General features: G+C 42.4%; 1 protein-coding gene across 1 annotated transcript; it reads right to left on the reverse strand.

Annotated features, from left to right (window-relative positions):
* Nucleotides 1-12,913: 12,913 nt before the first annotated feature.
* Nucleotides 12,914-18,526, reverse strand: LOC123240822 (leukocyte immunoglobulin-like receptor subfamily B member 3). Its single transcript, XM_044668537.1, has 10 exons — nt 18,493-18,526; nt 18,151-18,189; nt 17,693-17,980; nt 15,736-16,029; nt 14,389-14,430; nt 13,675-13,788; nt 13,541-13,580; nt 13,414-13,451; nt 13,252-13,307; nt 12,914-13,063 (listed from the first exon to the last, which is right to left on the reverse strand). The coding sequence occupies exons 1-10, from the start codon at nt 18,524-18,526 to the stop codon at nt 12,935-12,937; spliced, it is 1,074 nt and encodes a 357-aa protein (XP_044524472.1). The 3' UTR covers nt 12,914-12,934.
* Nucleotides 18,527-20,306: the final 1,780 nt, after the last annotated feature.

Here is a 20,306-nt window from a genome sequence, read left to right on the forward strand (position 1 = left end):
AAATGTTACCTTGAATTAATATGTTTTGGTTATTAGCTCTAAGCCCTATTACAGTTTCTTCATTTTTACCTTCTTCCCATGACTGGACTAGGAATCATGCTTTTGTAAAAGTCCTTAGTCAAGTGGCACATACTCTCTTCCAAATGTAAGTGTTAAAATGAATGGTTTGGCTACATATATGAAAATTTTAAATCTTTTATTTATAAAAGAGGTAAAAGTAGAGAAATACAAAAGGATAGAAAAAGACATTAACCTATCTAACTAAATATTGCTCGAGTGCTTGGCTCAGCCAGGACTTGTTAACCTTCAATCAGAATTAAACTATCTCCAGAAGACAGGAAGGGAAAACCAGCTATCCACTCACCCAAGACAATGACTGAAGCTGAAGGTAACTCCTGAGGCCTACTTTCTTCTTTGAGTCAACCTCAAAGTTAGAGTGGCTCTCTTCTTGGAGTTTATTCTCTCCTTCTTGGAGTGGCTTTCCTGCGCCTCCATGTTTGTGTGGTCACATTATTTTTTTACATTTGGCTATAACTCCTCCAGCTTTGTCTTTTGTTCCTGGGAGCAGGCTGGTTAGTAATCTTTTAGTTATGTCTCTGTTAGTTTATTATTAATAAAGTATTCATAAATATATTTAGTATTTTGCATATTAATTTTAATCTCCACAGAAGGCACTCTTGCAAAGAATAAGACTTTAATCAGGACAAGGGAGATAGAATGTCTATCATGGGAATTTCCAAGGAAATGAAGAACTTGGGGTCCTAAATACACATTTAGGGGAATAAAAAAAAGCAAAGACAACTGATTGCGTTACATGGAGGCTAGGAAAGGAGGAGTATAGCCAGGAGCTAGACTACCCGAGAGAGCACTAGATACAATATGAGAAACTTCTAAAACAAAAAGAGTCCATAAGGTTTGAGCATCTCTATAAATTTTTGTATAAGTGAGAGTGTAAATAGTGTAGGTATTGTAAATTTTGTGTAAATTTTGTATAGGTACTGAAAATTAAAGTCCCCTGACTCCCCTCCTAGGTCCCATTGGACAAAGGAATTGACTTTCTGCTTCTTTTTGTATTTTCCTGACACATCTTAAGTTAATAAATCTTTGTTGAGTGGGATGGGGTTGGCTTAGCTTGAAATGATCTGGTTCCCCTATTTCCTGGAGCTATTCATGGTTTCTTTGTGTAACCCCAGTCCCTGTGAACATAGATATAGGACACTTTGCTTTTGGTAGGAGATCAATGCCCTGTACCTAAATGAGGGAAAGGGTAGAACTGAAGAGGGAGCAGAGATTTGCTCTAATCCTACTCAAGGGATTCTTCATTTTCTTTGGGTTATGAGATACTTCTGGCTTCCAACTTTAATAAAGATGATGGAAAAGCCAACCCCACTTCAGACTGCTGACCTCTGGTAAGAAGTTGAAATGAGAGGAAATGAAATGACCATCTCCATCATGTCACTATCCCACTTTCTATGAGATCTGGAACTCTCCTTAAATGATTTGAGTTATCTCTAATGGAAGAGCTCCTTAACTCTGTAAGTGTTTGAGAGGAAGAGGCTAGAGATGTTGATTTGCCTCCCTTTGAATCACAAAATGACACCCCATTACTACATGAAGGAATATCCCTTTTACATGTTATAACATGAATAAATGGTCCCATTTTTACACTGTGGAAGCTTAGTCCAAAGGAATATAATTTGGGATTGCTCAGTTTTGTAAGAAATTGTGTGTGTGTGTGTGTGAAAGTTCCTCTAAAAAGCTGAGATGAATTTCTTTCTGTCTGGTGCTTCTTCAGCACTTTATTTTCTCAAAAGTATCTCCCAATGTTCTGAATGGGGCTACTCAAGTTCACCTTTTTTATCACAAATTGTTTTAGGTGCTTAAAAAATTCCAGCCTTCATAACCATAAGACCTGTTCTGTTAGGATTGTTTCTACTTTTGCTGGCCTGGAAATAGAAATTGTTTTCTGAAAACTGCCTGTTTACCTTTTGTATTGGTAAGTTGAAATATTTCCTGAGAAACTCTGAAAGGAGAATTCCAACTCAGACCCATTTTCTTTATGACCATGAATTCTGAGTCCATCTTTCAGTCTCTTGTTGTTAGGCAACCCATTATTTGCAATGGATGTTGCATCAGATAAGCCCTCTGAGACTTAGGAAACTTCCTTGAATTAGAAAGAAAACTGAGGGCAGTTTTTCCTTTGTTGTCAGTTTCTGTATATGAAGGTTTTTGCAGTTGGTTGGTTATCATGTGTTGATCAAAGGTTATGAATTTTCCCAAGCTTTCTTCATTTCTATTTCCAATTAATTCCTCTTGCTCCAGTATCAAATACAAATTGCTCTCTTTGGCATAAAAAGCCCCTCACAACCCAGCTCCAGTGAATTTTTCCATGCTTCTTATATTTTGCTCCCCATCATGGACCCATAGAATTTCAACATTATTGTTCCCACCATGTTCTTTGCATCTTGGCATAGGCTATGCTCCATAAGTAGAAGCCAGTCTGTCATCATTCCCACACAAGGCATTAATTTTCTGCTCTGGCTTTGGCTTTATAGGTTGCTCCCTTGCCTATGACCAGTGGGTCACTGATGGGTTTTTGTTGCAGTTCTGGGATAGAAGAAGCTACTCTCTGAGTATCTTTGTGTACTTCTCCATCACTCTTTCATCTAGTGTGAACTTCAGAGTGAAAACAAAGCAAACCCTTATGTCTCTGTCTTTGAAGCAGCTCCAAGACAGTTAGGCAAGCAAAGGTTAAGTAAATGAACTTAAGTTACTTATCCAAGGTCACAAAGCTGATGCAATATGATTGCTTCAATATATATAGAAAAAGCTCTTGACAAAATACAATATGCATTCTTTTTAAACATAGTATAAAGCATGGGTATAAATGGAGCTTTCCTTAATAAGTAGTATCTTTCTAAAGTTACCAGCAAGCATCAGTAATGGGGCTAAGCTAGAAGTTTTGCCAGTAAAATCAAGAATGAAGCTAGAACATCCATTATTCCTAGTATTATTCAATATTCTACTAGAAATTCTAACTATAACAATATGACAAGAAAAAGAAATTGGAGAAGTTAGAAAAATCATGAGGAAACAAAACTATCACTCTCTGCAGATGATATGTTGGTGCAGGTGGAAAATCCTAAAGAATAAACTAAAAAATTAATTGAAATAATTAACATCAGCCAATAAATAAACACATGTAAATCAACATTTCTATATATTACCAATAAAGCCCAGCAACAAGAAATAGAAAGAGAAATTACATTTAAATTAATTGTAGGAAATATAAAATACTTGGCAATCTACCTGTCAAAACAAATGCAAAGACGTTATGAACACGACAAAATACATTTCATACAAATAAAGTCATTTAAACAATATTGGAAAAATATTATTTGCTCATGGAAGCCTGAGCCAATATAACAAAAGTGACAATTCGACATAAATAAATTTATGAATGAATAGGTATTCAGTGCCATACCAATCAATGAAGAATCAATTAAATTATAGAGCTAGAAAAAAATAATAAAATTTATCTGGAAGAACAAAAGTTAAAGAATACCAAAGGAATCAATGAAAAAAAATATGTGAAGGAAGGTGGCCTAGCAATACCAGATCTCAAATTGAAGAACAATCTGAAGAGATAGAGTGATGGTCCAGTGCCATAGATTATCTACACAACACATAGTAGTTACCATAGTAACGTAATGTTTGATAAGCACAAAAATCCAAGCTTTGGGGAGAAGAACTCACTATTTGACAAAATTGCTTGGAAAACTAAAAAAGCAATTTGGCAGAAACTAGATGTAGACCAACATCTCATTTACCAAATAAATAAAATACAGACTCAAATTTCTAAGAATATGAGTTATTCTCTATTTGGCACAATAATACCACTATTAGGTCTATATCCCAAAGAGATCAAAGAAAAAAGAAAAGGACTTATGTGTACAAAAATATTTATAACAGCTTTTTGCCCCCTGTTGGTAAAGAATTGGAAATGCAGAAGATGTTTATCATTTGGGGAACAAATTGTGGTAAATGATGGTGATGGAATACTATTGTGCTTAAGAAATGATGAGCAGGATGGTTTCAGAAAAACCTGTGAAGTCTCATGTACAGATACAAGTGAAAGTGAGCATTACCAGGATAACACTATATACAATAATAGCAATATCCCAATGATCTGTGTAAAAGACTTAGCTACTCTGATCAAGACAATAATCTTAGATTATTCAAAAGAATTTATAAGAAACGTCATCTACTTCCAGAGAGAGTGCTGAAGGAATCTGAATGATGATCACAGTATAGGTTTTAAAAACTTTATTTTTCTTCTTGTTGTTTTTAGTCTCTGTTTTCCTTCACAACATGACAAATATGGATATATATATATATATATATATTTGCGTGACTGCACAAGTTTAATTTATATCAAATTATTTGCATTTTCCAGGAAAAAATAAGGATTGGAAGAAAGAAAGTTGGGAACTCAAACATTTTTTTAATGTAAAAAATGATGCAAATTCAAAATTGTACAATTTAAATGTATTTTAAAAAATAAAATCTAAACATTTGAAAAAATAAACTATTTTAAAAATGTTCACAAATAGGCTAATTAAGGAAGAAGATTTACTTGTCCCCAAGGATTACAAGGCAATTGAGATTCCTCTTCTGGCTTTTTGAATGTTTAAGAATTTAAATAAATTTTCACATTCCATCAGGACAGGTTTTGGTCAGATGAGGTTAATATTAATATAAGGTAAACTTTTAGTTAACCAAAATTTGCAGGAGGAATGACCATAAGTCCCAAAAAATATAAGGAAAAGTTTCATGATAGTTCTGCTATTTTAAGAATGTGGGAGCTCTGCTACAGTTCAGGAAACCATCTGTTTCTGTTCATCTGGGAAAAAAAAAGATATATATATGAATATATGTATATATATACATATTCATCTATTTCACTTAAATTATCAGATTTATTGACATATGATTTGGTAAATAGCTCCTAATATTAGCTTTCATTTCCTCATCATTGCTGTGGATTCATCCTTTTCATTTATTTTTACTTTTATTTTTTTATAATAACCCTTACATTCCATCTTAGAAACTATACTGCGTATTGGTTCTAAGGCAGAAGAGTGGTAAGGGTAGGCAATGGAGGTTAAGTCCAGGGTCACACAGCTAGGAAGCGTCTGAGGTCAAATTTTGAACCCAGGTCCTCCCATTTCTAGGACTAGCTCTCAATCCACTGAGCCACTCAGCTACCCCCTCACCCTTTTCATTTTTGATCCTGGTTATTTGGATTTCTTCTGCCCAATTATGTGACAATAAATCTAACAATCTAAGTGAAACAGAAGAATATTGACAAAAATATAAATTAGCCATATTGACAAAAGAGGAAATAGAATACTTAAACAATCTCATCTCAGAACAAAATCCAACAAACTATTAATGAATTCCCTAACAAAAAGCCCCAGACAAATGAATTCTACTAATTATTTAAAGAACAATTAATTCTTATATTATATAAGCCATTTGGAAAATTAGCTAAGGAGGGATCTCTATCAGGTTCTTTTCATGACACAAATATGACGTTGATACCTGACCTAGGAAGAGAAAAAACAGAGAAAGAAAACTATAGACCAATCTCCCTAATGAATTTATATGCAAACATTTTAAGTAAAATATTAGCAAGGAGATTATAGCAATATATCCCACAAATCATTCAGTATGGCTAAGTTGAGATTTTTGCCAGGGAAGCAGTGATATTAAGAAAGCTATCAGCATAATTGACCATATCGATAACAAAACCATTAAATGATTATCTCAATCCATGCAGTAAAAGCTTTTGGCAAAATACAATAGCCATTCCTATTAAAAACACTAGAGAACATTAGAATAATTGTAACATTCTTCAAAATGATTAACAGCATCTATCTAAAACTGTCAGAAAGCACTATCTGTAATAGGAATATTCAAGATGCCTTCTCCCTAAAATCAAGAGGGAAGCAAAGATGTGGATTACTATAACCACTACTATTCAGTATTGTACTAGAAATGCTAACAACAGCAAGGAGTAGAAAGAGAAATCAAAAGGATTAGAATAGAAAACAAGGAAACAAAATAATCACTCTTTGTGGATGATATGATGTTATACTTAAAGAATCCTGGAGGATCAACCAACAAAGTTATTGAAACAATAACATTATTATTATTTTTTTTAAACCCTTAACTTCTGTGTATTGACTCCTATGTGGAAGAGTGGTAAGGGTGGGCAATGGGGGTCAAGTGACTTGCCCAGGGTCACACAGCTAGGAAGTGTCTGAGGCCAGATTTGAACCCAGGACCTCCCGCCTCTAGGCCTAACTCTCAATCCACTGAGCTCCCCAGCTGCCCCCAAAACAATAACTTTAGCAAAATTGCAGGATATAAAATAAACCATGTAAATGATATTTTCTTTATAATATTAGTATAGTTCAACAGCAACAGATAGAGAGAGAAATCTCATTTAAAATAACTGTAGATAATATAAAATACATGGGAGTTTATCTGTTAAGAACACCCAGGAACTACATGATCACAATTGCAAAACACTTTTCATCCAAATAAAGGTGGCTCTAAACAATTGGAAAAGCATTAATTTTGGAAAAACATTAATTTCTCATGGGTAGACTGAACTAATATATTAAAATTATAATTCTACCTAACAATTTACCTATTCAGTCCCATACCAATCTAGCCACCCCAAAATTATTTCATTGAGCTAAAGAAATTAAAATTCATCTTGAAGAACAAAAGGGCAAGGATATCAAAAGAATTAATGGGGAAAAAAAACTATGAAGGAAGGTAGTTTAACTACACCAGATCTCAAACTGTATTATAAAGTGGTAATGATCAAAATAAACCTCTACTGATTCAAAAATAGAGCAGTGGATCAATAGAACAGATTAGCACTCAATGTAGTGTAATAAATGACCATGGTGATCTAGTATTTGATAAACCCAAATATCCGAGCTTTTAGAAGAATTCCTCATTTGACAAAAATGCATTGTAAATTTGAAGAGTTCTGGCACAAACTAAGCACAGACTGACAACATCTTATGCCATACACCAAGGTAAATTCAAAATGGATAAATTGTTTAGAAATAAGATTGTGGGGCAGCTTGGTGTCTCAGTGGATTAAAAGCCAGACCTAGAGATAGGAAGTTCTGGGTTCAAATCTAGCCTCAGACAATTCCTAGCTGTGTGATCCTAAGCAAGTCACAACTCCCATTACCTATTGCTTTTCTGCCTTGGAATTAATACACAGTTCTGATTCTAAGATGGAAGATAAGGTTTTAAGAAGAAAAGAAAAAATAACAGGATGCCTTAAGCAAATTAGGGGTGCATGGAATATTTTACCTGTCAGATCTATATATAAGAGAAAATTTTATATTCAAACAAGAGATAGAGACCATTACAAAATGTAAATAACTTTGACTAAATTAAATTTAAAAGTTTTGGCATAAAAATGCAATCAAGATGAGAAGGAAAACAAATTTCAAAAGAAATTTCATAACAAATGTCTCTAACAAAGGCCTAATTCCTCAAATATTTAAAACTGTGTCAATCATAAAAATATAACCTCTCCTGGAAAGTGTATCACAAAAACAGAGCTTATAAATGAAATGCTTTCTTCTCTCCAACTACCTGAAGCCCTAGCTGTAGTTCATTGTTCTGCTCATAAAGGTGGTACTGACCCTGTTTCTAGAGGGAACCACCAGGCAGATACTGTAGCAAAACTTTCTGTTTTAGAAGGACCTGAGTTCATTTTGGCTATGACAACTAGGAACAATTCAATTTTATCCCTCTCTTATGCTGAAAAGGAAGTAGAAAAATGGAAACAAAAGTTTAAAGCAAAACAGATCAATGGGGTATAGGTGTCATTTGAAGGAAAACCCCTACTCCCTAGGAATGTCTATCACCAAATACACTTATCCATTCACAAGAGTGGTCACTTTGGCACCCAGAGTATTATAGACTCAGTTAAAAAAGTATGGATAACTCCTGGTATCACCACCATAGCCTCTAAAGTGTGTGCAGCCTACCCCATTTGCCAGGCATACAATCAACGTGCTTTTTGTGTCAAAGCTTTTAGTGGGCATCCTCTGGCTTACACACCTTTTGAGCATTTACAAATTGATTTTATTACTATGCCTAAGACTGGTCATTATAAAGTTTGTCTGGTCATAGTGGATCAATTGACCATATCGTTGGAAGCATTTTCTAGCACCCGGGCCACAGCAGCTTTTGTTACTAAGGTGCTCTTGAGGGAGATTGTCCATCACTTTGGCCCACCAGAACAAATTGATTCATATAGGGGAGCTCATTTTACTGATTCTGTTTTGCCTCAAATTTATTCTTGTTTGAGGATCACTCCCCAATTCCATGCACCATATCACCTTCAGAGCTCAGGTCAAGTTGAGAGGATGAATTGAGATCTTAAACATATGTGCATGGACACTCATTTGAAATGGCCCGAGGTTCTCCCTTTAGCTCTGTTTTATTTTCATAGCAAGCCCAGAGGAGATCTATACTTCTCATCATTTGAGATCCTTTTTGTGCATGCCCCCCATACAGGCTATGCTTTTTTTCTCCTGCATACACAGCATTCCTGGGGGTTGGGGCACTTCTTTTGCTTTTTCATATACAGAGTTTACAGGTCAAATTGTGAGAACTCTACAAATCTGGAACTGCAGTACAAGCAGGACCTTTCGACTTCTCACTTCAGGACCTACACCCAGGAAACAAGGTGTACATGAAGAAATTCCAGCACACTGGAGGGACTCAGCCTACCTGGAAGGTCTGTTTCAAGTACTGTTAACCATTCCAACAGCTATCAAAATTGGAGAAAAGGACTCTTAGATTTATTTCTCACATGTAAAAACAGGTATCTTCTATTGATACTGATTGACTGTATCTTGTCGCATGTATTGTATTTGCTTTTTATTATTTGTTTTAAGATTTAATTTTGTTTTTAAGTTTATATATTGATCTAATCTAAAATATTCCATTACACTGTCACTTTCAACTACTGTGTTTTTGGCTATTAGCTATATGTTCTGTTATGTTGTCTTTATTTGTACCCTCTTCTTATGATTGGACTGGAGATAATATTTATAAAAGTCCATAGATAAGTTGACAGTTATCATCCAATGGGCTCTTATAATTTTGGGGATTGTGGTACTTCTTAGAATATGCATTCGCTGTTGTACTACTGTTAGTAACAAGCTTTACCTGGTGAAAAAATTATGTACACTCACACTGTGGATCACGGCCAAGTTAGAAAGGAAATAGAACTTGTTTTTGAGTAGAAAACATTTGTGTTGTGTTGTCACATAGAACTTGAGCTATGAATTCCTGATTTATTTTTATTATTGTTTTTCTTATATTTACAATAGGATATTTGATTTTTTCTTCTTTTTTCTGTACTTGAAGTACATGGAATCAATATTAATGTTTTTGATTTTGAAGGATAAATTTACAATATCTGTTAGCCTTAATCCCAATGCATACCCAAAAGCTTTAGACTATGAAAACCTGCCATTGATTATTAAATATTATGGGACTTTTACTAATAACCGCGTCTGATTTCAGAAGAAGGGATCACAAATGAACCACTGAACAGTGCAAAAGAGACCAACAAGGTTGAGGAGACTAACGATCCCTGTGGAACTGATGAGGATCTGGACCAAGACAGAGGACTTGTTTTGAGGTTCAAGGAAGCAGTTGTTTGACAACTTCAGTTGATGGACTTCCCTGTGCCAGATTCCTACAGGTACCTTAGTTTAGCTTTCATTTTGGCTCCCCTGTCCCTGAGATAGAAGGTAAAATCAGACCAGGGAATCATACTTCCCTTTTATCTCAGAATCTAGTCCCTTCTCTTTTATAGTATGGCAATTTTCTGTAGTCCTGGCTGCCAATGGGTAAGTGCAATATTGCTGCAATTATCTTGCAGGCTCGTAGGACAGCAATCACTTTATTTGGGTTTTGTTGGTGATTTAATGACCTATTGTGGGTTTATTCTTTTTCAACTCATACTTTTATACACACGAGATATTGATATATATTTTTATCCAATATTTAATTTTTTTCTCTTCTATTGCTGTTTTTTTTTGGGGGGGGAGGTTGGTTTTCTTTTCTTTTTTTTTTTTAATTTTTTTTAAACCCTTGACTTCTGTGTATTGACTTATAGGTGGAAGATTGGTAAGGGTAGGCAATGGGGGTCAAGTGACTTGCCGAGGGTCACACAGCTGGGAAGTGCCTGAGGCCGGATTTGAACCTAGGACCTCCTGTCTCTAGGCCCGGCTCTCAATCCACTGAGCTACCCAGCTGCCCCCTGGTTTTCTTTTAACAATTGATTCGTATGCCTCAAAACTCAACCATGTATTCCAGAGTAATTCTAGTGTTGATTAACACCCTCCTTGGGGGAGAGGGGCTGTATAATTATCCTAAAATTCAAGGTTTAAAATATTTTGGAGAAATTTTAGGAAAAGAAAATCACCAACAACATGAATCAAGAAAGTGGATCTTTTGGAGAAGATGCTATAAGGATGACTACAGAAACCACACACTACATCAAAAGATTCAAAGTGAATTTTGGTATATAATGAACTGAACTGAAGGGGGTTGAATACATCATTTATTCTGAATGTAAACTCTTATGCCAAAGGGAAGTGCCCCTTAATTGGCTTTTTGTCAGTGTGTCTATCAATCATTTTTGTTTTCTTTCTCTTTTATGTTCCTCTTATCCCCAAATTGTTGTAATTCCCTCTAGGTAAAGTCCAATATTTTATACACCTCTAGTAATGGAATCTCTAGAGGTATAAGCTGGTCATGTGAAATGATTAATTGGGGAGACTAGGTTTGTTAACCTCCCAAAGACCTCAATTGGGGAGATTTTAACATGTTTGTCTCCCAATGGAATCACAGAGGGGATTATTGGAAGGAAATTTCTCTCTCCATTGTGTCCCTTTTTTTAAACATCATCTCTCAGTGAACACTGAGTAAATTTAGGTATAGAAAAGCCTTCAGAGAAAGGAAGTTAAAAAGCCAAGGAACCAATGAGACAGGAAACTGATTCCACAGGAATTGCCCCTCTGGATCATCCAGGAAAATTAAGAAACTATGGTTGGTTCCTGAAATGTGACATGTGAGATCTGGTGGGTGGAGAAAACAGCTTATAAGTAGAGACCAGGTGGTTTTGGGTCGTCTTCTGGCTGGATTGTGGAGAGCTGAGGAACCCTTGTTGGAGGTTAACTTCAATCCATCCTGGCAGCCAATAGATTAGTAAGCCAAGTATCTCTATTTCTCCACTACCTTTCCCTCTCTTTACTACTACTACTTTGATTTAATAAAGTTATGAAGCTACTATCAGCCTCTTAATTTTAATTTTTACACCCCAGGATCTATAGTAATGGGGAGTTGGACTAATTGGTATTTATTTTACCGAGGAGGAAACTAAAGTCCATACAAGGAAAGAAACTTGTCCAGGTAAATAGCTAGGGAAATAGCAGAGTCAGGTTCTGAAGGGAATGCAAGAACTGAAGTACTAAGGGTTAAATGAGGCCAATGCACTGAATCTTGTGGAGGTTAGGATTCAAAACAAGATATTACCACAAAGATATTTTTCTTGTGGCAAAATAAAAAAAAATACTCATGAGTTAATGTGACCTGACCTTCGATCTTTAAAAATTAAGAAGAATTGTTGAGCACACAAAATTTCATAAATTATATTCAGTGGCTTTAAGGGCTAAACTCACAATTGAAATTCAGCCTCTTCTGAAGGTATTTGACTCAGTCTTCCTAATTAGCATTACAAGCATGCTTAAATTTAGTATTTCTAACACCCCCAACACTAGGATTCCCTAGACCCAGAGTCTCCAAAGACTTCTTTCTCACCTCTTCCCTACCTCCTTATCAAAAACCACATAGGCATCCTGTACCAAGAATCTGGCTATCTGATGTTAAAACAAGATGGTGTAAGTAACCCCAATGAATGGTTTCCCTCATCTGCCACTGATATCTGCCTGGTGTCAATGTGTGATGACTTTTCCTTAATAAAACTCCTCAAGCTGCAGTAGCAGCAGCAGCACTTTTCCAGCTTCTATCCTGGCTCTTCATCCTTTTTTCCTTTTCCTGCCACTTCAGGTCAGCTGTAATTCTCCAGTCAAAGGAACCCTGCCTAGGCCTGACCATACCAACGGTAACAGGTTCAACCCCGGTCCTTGATCACCAATTCCTGGCCTTTTTATATAACTCTGAAAGTCCATGAAAAGACTAAATGATGAACCACACTGTGTATAGATTTGTGGAATGCTGTATTTGGATGTAACCCCAGCCTGTGAGGAGGGAACCTGGGCCAAGGCAAGCAGAGCAGGGACTTCCCGAAATGTTCCTAGATTTAGGAGAACTTGCTGACTAGTCTGAAGCTACAGCATTGTCTGTAAGTTCCGAGATCTTTTTTCCTGTGCAGGATCTTGGGGTGGGGCAGCCTAGGCAATCCCTCTTCTCACCAGAGGACCAGCCTCCCCCTCTCCTCTACAGGTAAGTATGCCCTGCCCTCTCTTATACAGCATATTCCCCCTCTACAGCACATCTATTGGGGGGGGACCCAGATAATTCCTCATTTGTAATCAATGCCTGGCCAGCCCATCTGTGGAAATCAGGGTCCCAGCACTCCAGAGGGTACATTTCTCTCTCGGAGTACCAGAGAGTTCAATTCCCCATAGATTTTAAGCATTTTTTCTGCTTTTCCCCCTGGGGAGGCAAGCAGAGGTCCTAATGTCAGGATGTCTTGGGGATGAGGTAGGACAGGGTCTGCCCTCAGAAAGCAGAAGGAGAATGGAGGAGGGCCAGCTTCTTCCTCTGGTCTTCCAGGTTTCAGCCAAGCTTACCAAAGGGCAGCATAGACACTGGGCTCCACTGGGCCAGATTGGGGAGGGGGCTCAGCCCCACACTTGAGGCTCTTGTGATTCAACTGGGCGTAGGTCACTTCCTGAGGGTCTTCTCTTTGGAGAGTCTGGCAAGAGGAGAGGAAGCAGAAAGGGAGAAGATTGAGGAGACATGTGGCAGGAGGGCTCAGGAGGGGCAAGGACACTGAACTCAGCAGCCATCCCAACTGTATGTAACCTGAGGGAAGGTCTCCCTCTCTGTTGTCTCCATAAGCAGAGTGTTGGGCAATGGCAGAGAGATCTGTGAGTGACTCACAGTTGTGTCCTCTTGTCTGGCATCCTCTGTCTGTCTGTCATCATTCACAGCAGCATCTGGAGACAAGAGAAGGGATTAGGGGCCAGGATGCTGGTTCTCCCCAGGGTAGACTTTGCCCCATGCCACCCAAAGGCCCTCCTGCTGCACATCCCTGTCACTCACACATGGTCTCCTCCAGGGTGGTCACAGGTGGTTCTGAGCTGGAGAGGAAGAAGACACAGAAAGTTGAGGGGGAAAGTCTGAGAAGATGGGAGTTCTAGGGGAATCTGGGGTGTCTCTGGGCCCCTACCTCCTGGCGGTCTTGATTTCTGTCTCTCTGTCCCCTTTCCCTGTAAGGAGAGGGGGATTCAGGGTTTAAGGGGGGCCCAGCTCAACCCCATCAGACCCTCAGCCTGAGGGACACCCCCAACCCCAAGAACTCACCCAGTCTGGGCTGATGCCAACAGCAGCGAAGGCAAAGGAGGGAGAGGAAGAGGAAAGTCAGGATGAGGAAGGCTGAGACGCCCACCAGGATGCCCACTTGGAGGCAGGAGAGACCTGAAGAAGCCAAGGATGAAGGCAAAGGTTGGGGGAGATAGAATAATACTGATGTTTGTGGAGGTCCCTGTTCAAGGGGAAGAGACCCAGCCCTGTGGTCTGAGTTGCCCCAGTGTGAGAGGAGGAGATCCAGCCCAGTCCTCAGGGACCCCCCCAGGCTCATTCAATCATTCAGTTCTCCAGTCTTCTTTGAATCATCCACCCTGTGCTAGACCCAGTGCCTGTGCCAGGCTCAGAGGATACAAAGAGAAAACAGAACAGCTCCTGCCCTCCGGGGGCTTTCTTTCTACTGGATCACTAGCAACTAGGAAGAAGGACAAAAGGCTATAGATAAGGAAAGTCTTTCCTTAGGAGGTAGCTTGTAAAAGTGACTCAGAGACATTTTTGTATTGTAAGAGGAATAGGTGAGGAAGAAGAACATTCTAAGCCTGGGCAATCTCCAATCAGTCTCCAATAAGAGATGGGAGTCAAGAATCATAAGAGCCTGCAGGAAGAGTAGCAGGAAATGAGGATACCTCAGATGGGCCAGGCAGACCCCTTTCTGCAATCCAGTCCCCCTGCCTCCCTCTACCTTCTGCTGGGAATCCTCCAGGTACTCACCTGAGGGCCTGTTCTCAGACTCAGGGCTTGAAGAGAAGGTCCCTGGGGATGAGGAAAGAGGAGGGTTGGGGGTTCTACAGGTGGATCCAAAGAATCCTAGAGAACTAGAGGGTCTGGAGATGGGGTGTGAGCCCAGCTCTGCACAGACTTGCTGGGTGAGGGATGCCTGGAAAGTCCCTCCTCTCTCTGGGACTAATATTCCCATCTGTCAAATGGGCCTGAGCTCAGGACCTCTCCTGGCCTAGTTCTGAGACTTGATGCTCATGTGATTCCTGTGACCCCTCTTTGAACTCCTGGGGAGTTCTGGGGGCAAGCAGGGACCCCAGGAGAATGGAGGAGCTGGTGTGGCAGGGAAGGACCCTCTGAATCCTCCTCAGGGCTCCTTGTCCTAGTTGGTTGCAGGGCCCTGAGGTTGCCCCCTGCCTTTGGGCCAGAACCCCGAGACTCTGTTGGATTAATAAGAGGCTGTGATTGGCAGAGGAGGGATGAGGGAGAAGAGGGCCCTCTGGTGCTTCCAGGGTAGGGGAATTGGGGTGTGGGCACCTGAGAGAACCCCCCCCCGCCCTCTATACTGGTAAAGATAGGCATGGGAGAAGCACAGTCCCCCGCCCCCTAGTCCCAGCTATGGCTGTGTGGATGAGGAGAAAGAGGGCCCAGGATCTCTTGGGGAAGGGTTGGGGGCTGCTCTGCCCCTCTCTGCTCCCCTCCTTCTCTCCTCCCTGACCAGCCCTGTCCTTTCTTCTTTCCCAGCCTGGTGTTTCCTCTGTCCTTGTCCCTGTCCCTTTCCTCCAGCCCTCCTCATGCCTTGGTTTCCCTGAGAAAGGGGGACTCAGGTCTGGCCTAGACAGAAGGTACACAGAAATGGGGGAGAGAGAGAGACCCCCAGCCTATCCTCAGAGCAAGCTGGGTGAGGATGTCACTGCTGGGGGATACTCAGGGCTATGGGGGAGGTGAGGATCTTTTGAGGTGCCTGGAAAAGGGAGAGGAGGAGGGGGGACTTGGGGGTTTTTAATATGCCTCCCCTCCCTCCCCCATTTCTTCCACCCCCCCCACTTCAGACTTCCTCTGTCCCCCTCTGACCTCCTCAAATCCCTTCTTGGGGCCAAATAGACATAATGTCTGGATGTGGGAGCAAAATGACTGGACTGGCTGCTGATGTGGGGGGTCTAGAGTGGTCATTAGGAGAGGCCTCACTGTCTGCATTCTCTGAGGATGACCCAGTGCCCTTCCCTCTGAGCCTCCTCTTCCTCCAGCCCCCCCACCTGTGGTCCCCTGGGACAGGCCCTGAGCAGGCAGGGAGGGAGCTTGGGAGAGCTGGGGGGCTGGGAGGGGCTGGGGCTGCCTCACCTGAGACCCTGAGCACCAGGGGGGCGCTGGGGGAGGACCACTTATAGGGGTAAGAACTATAAAAGCCGTAGCATCGGTAAGTGCCATTGTGGGTCACATTCACAGCAGGGATGGGGAAGTCAGCCTGATGCCCCCTTTCATGGCTCTGGGTCCTGCTGCGGCTGATCTCTTCTCCCTCCTTGTACAGGACACACCAGTCATACCACAGCTCTGACCAACACTGCAGGGTCACGTCCTGTCCTGAGGCCACCTCAGAGCTGGGCAGGGCTGCCAGGGAGGGCCGAGCATAGAGGCCTGGAGGGGGAGACCCTGGAGTTAGAGCTGGAGCAGCCCTCGTGCAGGGAGGGGGCAGATCTGGCTGGGAGGAGGCCTGGGCTGGGCTGGGAGGTTCAGCTCTGAGAGAGGAAAAGTCACATGTATGAGGGGAGAGAAAGACCTTGGACAGCTCCGGGGCAAGGAATGGGGGGTGGGGAGGAGTGAGGAGAGGAGATAGAGACAGAGACAGAGACAGAGTGACAGAGAGAGAAGGAGAGAGAGACAGAGACAGAGAGAGAGACAGACAGAGACAGAGAAAAAGGGGGAGAAAACAAGAGAGACAGGGAGGGATAAAGAGAGGGAGGAGGTACAGTCAAGTAGACAGGAAGAGAGAAGGAGGAAGGAAAGGAGACAGAGATGAGAAAGAGAGATAGACAAATGAGGGTTAGTAGTGGGGAGGGAGGCTTCCCTCCTGGTCCTGGGCTGGGAGCCCCATTCCCTAGTTCTTTGGCATAAAATCTCCCTGCACAGAATTGGGGGGGTCTGACACAAGAGACAAGATGAGACCAGAGTAGGGTCATTCAGCAAGCTATATTGGGTACAGCAAAGGGGAAAGGGGAGGCCCAATGCTGAGTGTTAACAAAGGGTCCCGATTGGGCAGGGGGAGACACAGATTTTCTGGGGTTTGAAAAAGATGGGCTGCAGAGGGTTGGGTCATTCTGGACTTCTCATTGGCTGCTTGGGGGGGCAGCTGGCCCCCAGGATCACAGAGTTATTAGCGTGGGACAGACAATATGGGCTCAGAACAGCAATTTATCTAGAGTCTGTCAGGTCAAGGCAGGAGGAGCCGGAGTGCTCTGTGATCCATAGTTCCAGCAGGTACCCGGGAGGGGGACTGAGAGTTGGAGGAAAAGGGCCCAAAAGGGTGCTCAGGCCTGTCAGTATTTAAGACTGCAGTTTGGGCTCTTTATCATCTCCCCAAAGTAGATCCGTGCTCTCCTCCCAGACCCTGGGTGAATCCCTGGGACAGGTGTTTGAAGAAGAGTTACAGCCTCAGCTGTGCCTCCTGCTTCCCCTCTCCCTTGAACCCCCTCAACACTCTGCCCCAGGCCTGGACTGGGACAGGAGCTGGGCAGCAGCAGCATCTCCACCCTTGGGTCTCTCTGGGCTTTGGGAGGGGCAGGGCAGGCATTGGGAGATGCTCCACTAGCCCTGCCCCCCCCCCCCAGGAAGCACCCAGCACTGTCTGGAAGATTCAAGCTGAGCCTCTCCTGCCTCTTATCTGGTCCCAAGATGGGATCTGAGTGAGGAAGCTCATGGGGTAGTGGAGAGAGCCCTGGTACTGGAGTCAGGAAGACCTGGGTTCAAATCTAGCTTTAGGTCCATCTCAACTATGTGATCCTGGGCATGTCACTTCTTCTCTGCCTCAGTTTCCTCATCTGTAAAATAGGGATCACACAAGCACCAACCTGGCAGAGTTGTTGTGAAGATCCAATGACATAATAAATGAAAAGTGCTTGGCACATAGTAGGTGTTATAGAAATACTGATTCCTCCCCTCTTCTGCAAACCCAGAGGGAAAGCTGAGGCAGCCACAGGGGAGAAGCCAGGAAGGGCAGAGCCAGAGGGACACTTGGGCTGGGGAGGGACCCAGGGTTAGAGAGACTCTGAGCCAGCCCAACCCTGGGGGTGATCTGCCTTACCTGTCACTACCAGCTCCAGGGGCTCGCTGCACTCTGACCACCTGAAGGATGAATGTTTGTAGCAGCACCTGTAAGTCCTTGCATCATATGATGTCAGGGATGGGAGGGAAAACTCCACCTCATGTCCAGCTCCTCTCACAAATTTGATCAGTGACCATCCAGATCCTCCTCTTTTCTCCAGCTGCCACTCTTCAGCCTCCCCTGACCCCCTGCACCTGAGGGTCACAGCTCCCCCTTGGGGCACCAAAGAGCCATTCTCTGCCCTGAGGGAGGGTTTGGGGAATCTGTCTGGAAGGGAAGGGGAACTGTTAGGTCCAGGGGATCCCCTTCTGCAGGAACCCCACCCCCACACCAGGTCCCCTCTCTCTTTACACCCTGTCAGCCCAACCCAGACCTCCCCCGCTCCCTCTCCTCAGTTGTGTCCTCTAGGCAGGGGGATTGTGGGGGGAAGGACTCACCTGCTGCCTGGGTCCTTGTCCTCTTGCACAGACACAGCCCTGGCAGAGAAGACCCTGATTACTCACGGCTCCCCCCGCCCCCCAGCATCCCCACAGGAAGGACAGAGACAGCTCAGGGCCAGGGCTTAGGGCTGGTGTGAGTGAAGGAGGCTGGACCCCAGGAGACCTCTCTAAGAGTCCCAGCTTCTCTTCTCTAACCCCACCCTTGCTGTGTGACCTTAGACTTGTCACTCCCCTTCTCTGGAGGAAAGTTTCCTCCTCAGTGCAGTGGAGTGTGTCAAAGGAGCAGAATGGACTTGATAGTGGGTAGTCTCCTCTACGATGGGGCTGCTGAGGACTCACCAAGGCACAGCAGGACTGAAAGGGAGGGAGTCATGGTACCCCCAGAGGCTGGTGGGAGAGGGGACCCAGGTTGACCTGGAGCTGGTCTGAGGCACAGGATGGCACCAGGGCCAGCTCTGCATTGTTTCCCCACCCCGTGCCTGTCTGAGAAGCTTCACTTCTCCTTCCTCTTTGTGAGATCTGCTTGACTGATTGCTGCCCTGCAGTTGGGGGTAAGGGAGTGTGCAGAGGAAGGGGAAGGAGGTGTTTGGTGAGTCATCTGGGGTCAGAAAGACTAAATAATTTTTACATTTTTGTGATAATTCAGGCCCCATTCCAGGGACAGATGCCCTGGTCAGCTTTAGGAGCAGCTCCTGCCTTCCTTCTTCTCCCCCCATAACTGTCCAGTGCTGGTCTTACTAGAATCTCCAAGTCAGATCCTGCCCCCAGCCCTGTCTCATTAAATAGGACTTAATCTCCAACGTGACAGACAAGGATTCTCGGCTTCTGGAACCAAAACCCCAGAATAAGGAGCTGATGGTGGGCAGCTTAGAGGATCTGCTGCCTTAGAGTCCAGAGTGGTCTCTTCTGCTATTTTCAGTATCTCCTGACCAGCTTTCACTTGTGCTCAGGATTGTTTAGACTAGTGATTCCAAAGTGGGTGCCACCACCCCCTGGTGGGTGCTGCAGCAATCCAGGGAGGCGGTGATGGCCACAGTTGCATTTATCTTTCCTATTAATTGCTATTAAATTAAAAAAAATTAATTTCCAGGGGCGCTAAGTAATATTTTTTTCTGGAAATGGGGCGGAAGGCCAAAAAAGTTTGGGAACCACTGATTGGGAACTAGCTTCCGCAGAGTGTAGGTGCTGGGACTCATTCTCCCTGTACTCACACTGGCAGGTCAGGTCCCCAGGACAGGGTCACCATTTCCCTAAGGTCCAATGCTAATGAGACCCCACCAGTGTGTCCCCACCATATCATTTAGCCAGTTGCTGTCTCTCCAATATCAATTAACCAAGTGACATGGCTTAGCTCACACTGATCCCACTAACATTTATTTTCTTTTACAAAAAGATATTTACTGAGAAACTAGGGTAAGTAGGAAGTACAAAAGCCTCCCTCTCCATATCCCACACTTAGCTGTAGGCTTCCTCATCCTTCTTCTTCACACTCATTTGGTCCTGAGAGACTGAGAATTTATTTTTATATACTCTCTTATCCCTCCGACTTTTACATCTCCTCCATTCTTAGAAATTCCAAGGAAGTTTCTATCCCACAAAACCCAATTAATAGATGAGGCTCTTCCTGCTTGTACATCACCTTTGGATGTGAGGAGGATTGAATGTATTAGTAGACAACTTCCCTATTAACTTTTCACCAATTAGAGATAGCTTGGATGTCCAAAGGAGGGAATGAATAATTCCTTCCCAGACTTTATTCATACACCAGCCTATAAGAACTTCCTTGATTTTAATTATCTGGATATTCACTGTCCTACTCTTTTATTGGTTAAATAAATAACCTTACCAATAAGCTGATATTCTTACCCCCAAACCAGTCTCTAGAATATTTTAATATAACAAGACATTGTTCTCCAACTTTAAGTGGTTCCTGTGAAAAAGGTGAACCATCTTTGGTAATGTTTCCACCCAGGGTTCTGAATCCAACTTGAATGATATTCACTACTACTTTGGTACTGAAATTCTCAAGAGACTTCTGGGTGCTGCCAGATGTCAAATATATTAGGTTCTCTCCTAATATCATGAAGTCTCTGCTGCTCAAATAGCTGATGGAGACTCAATTTTAGACACAAAGTTGGGGAATTCAATAGAAG

The sequence above is a fragment of the Gracilinanus agilis genome, chromosome 3 (assembly GCF_016433145.1).
Source record: "Gracilinanus agilis isolate LMUSP501 chromosome 3, AgileGrace, whole genome shotgun sequence".
In the NCBI taxonomy this organism is placed as follows: domain Eukaryota; kingdom Metazoa; phylum Chordata; class Mammalia; order Didelphimorphia; family Didelphidae; genus Gracilinanus; species Gracilinanus agilis.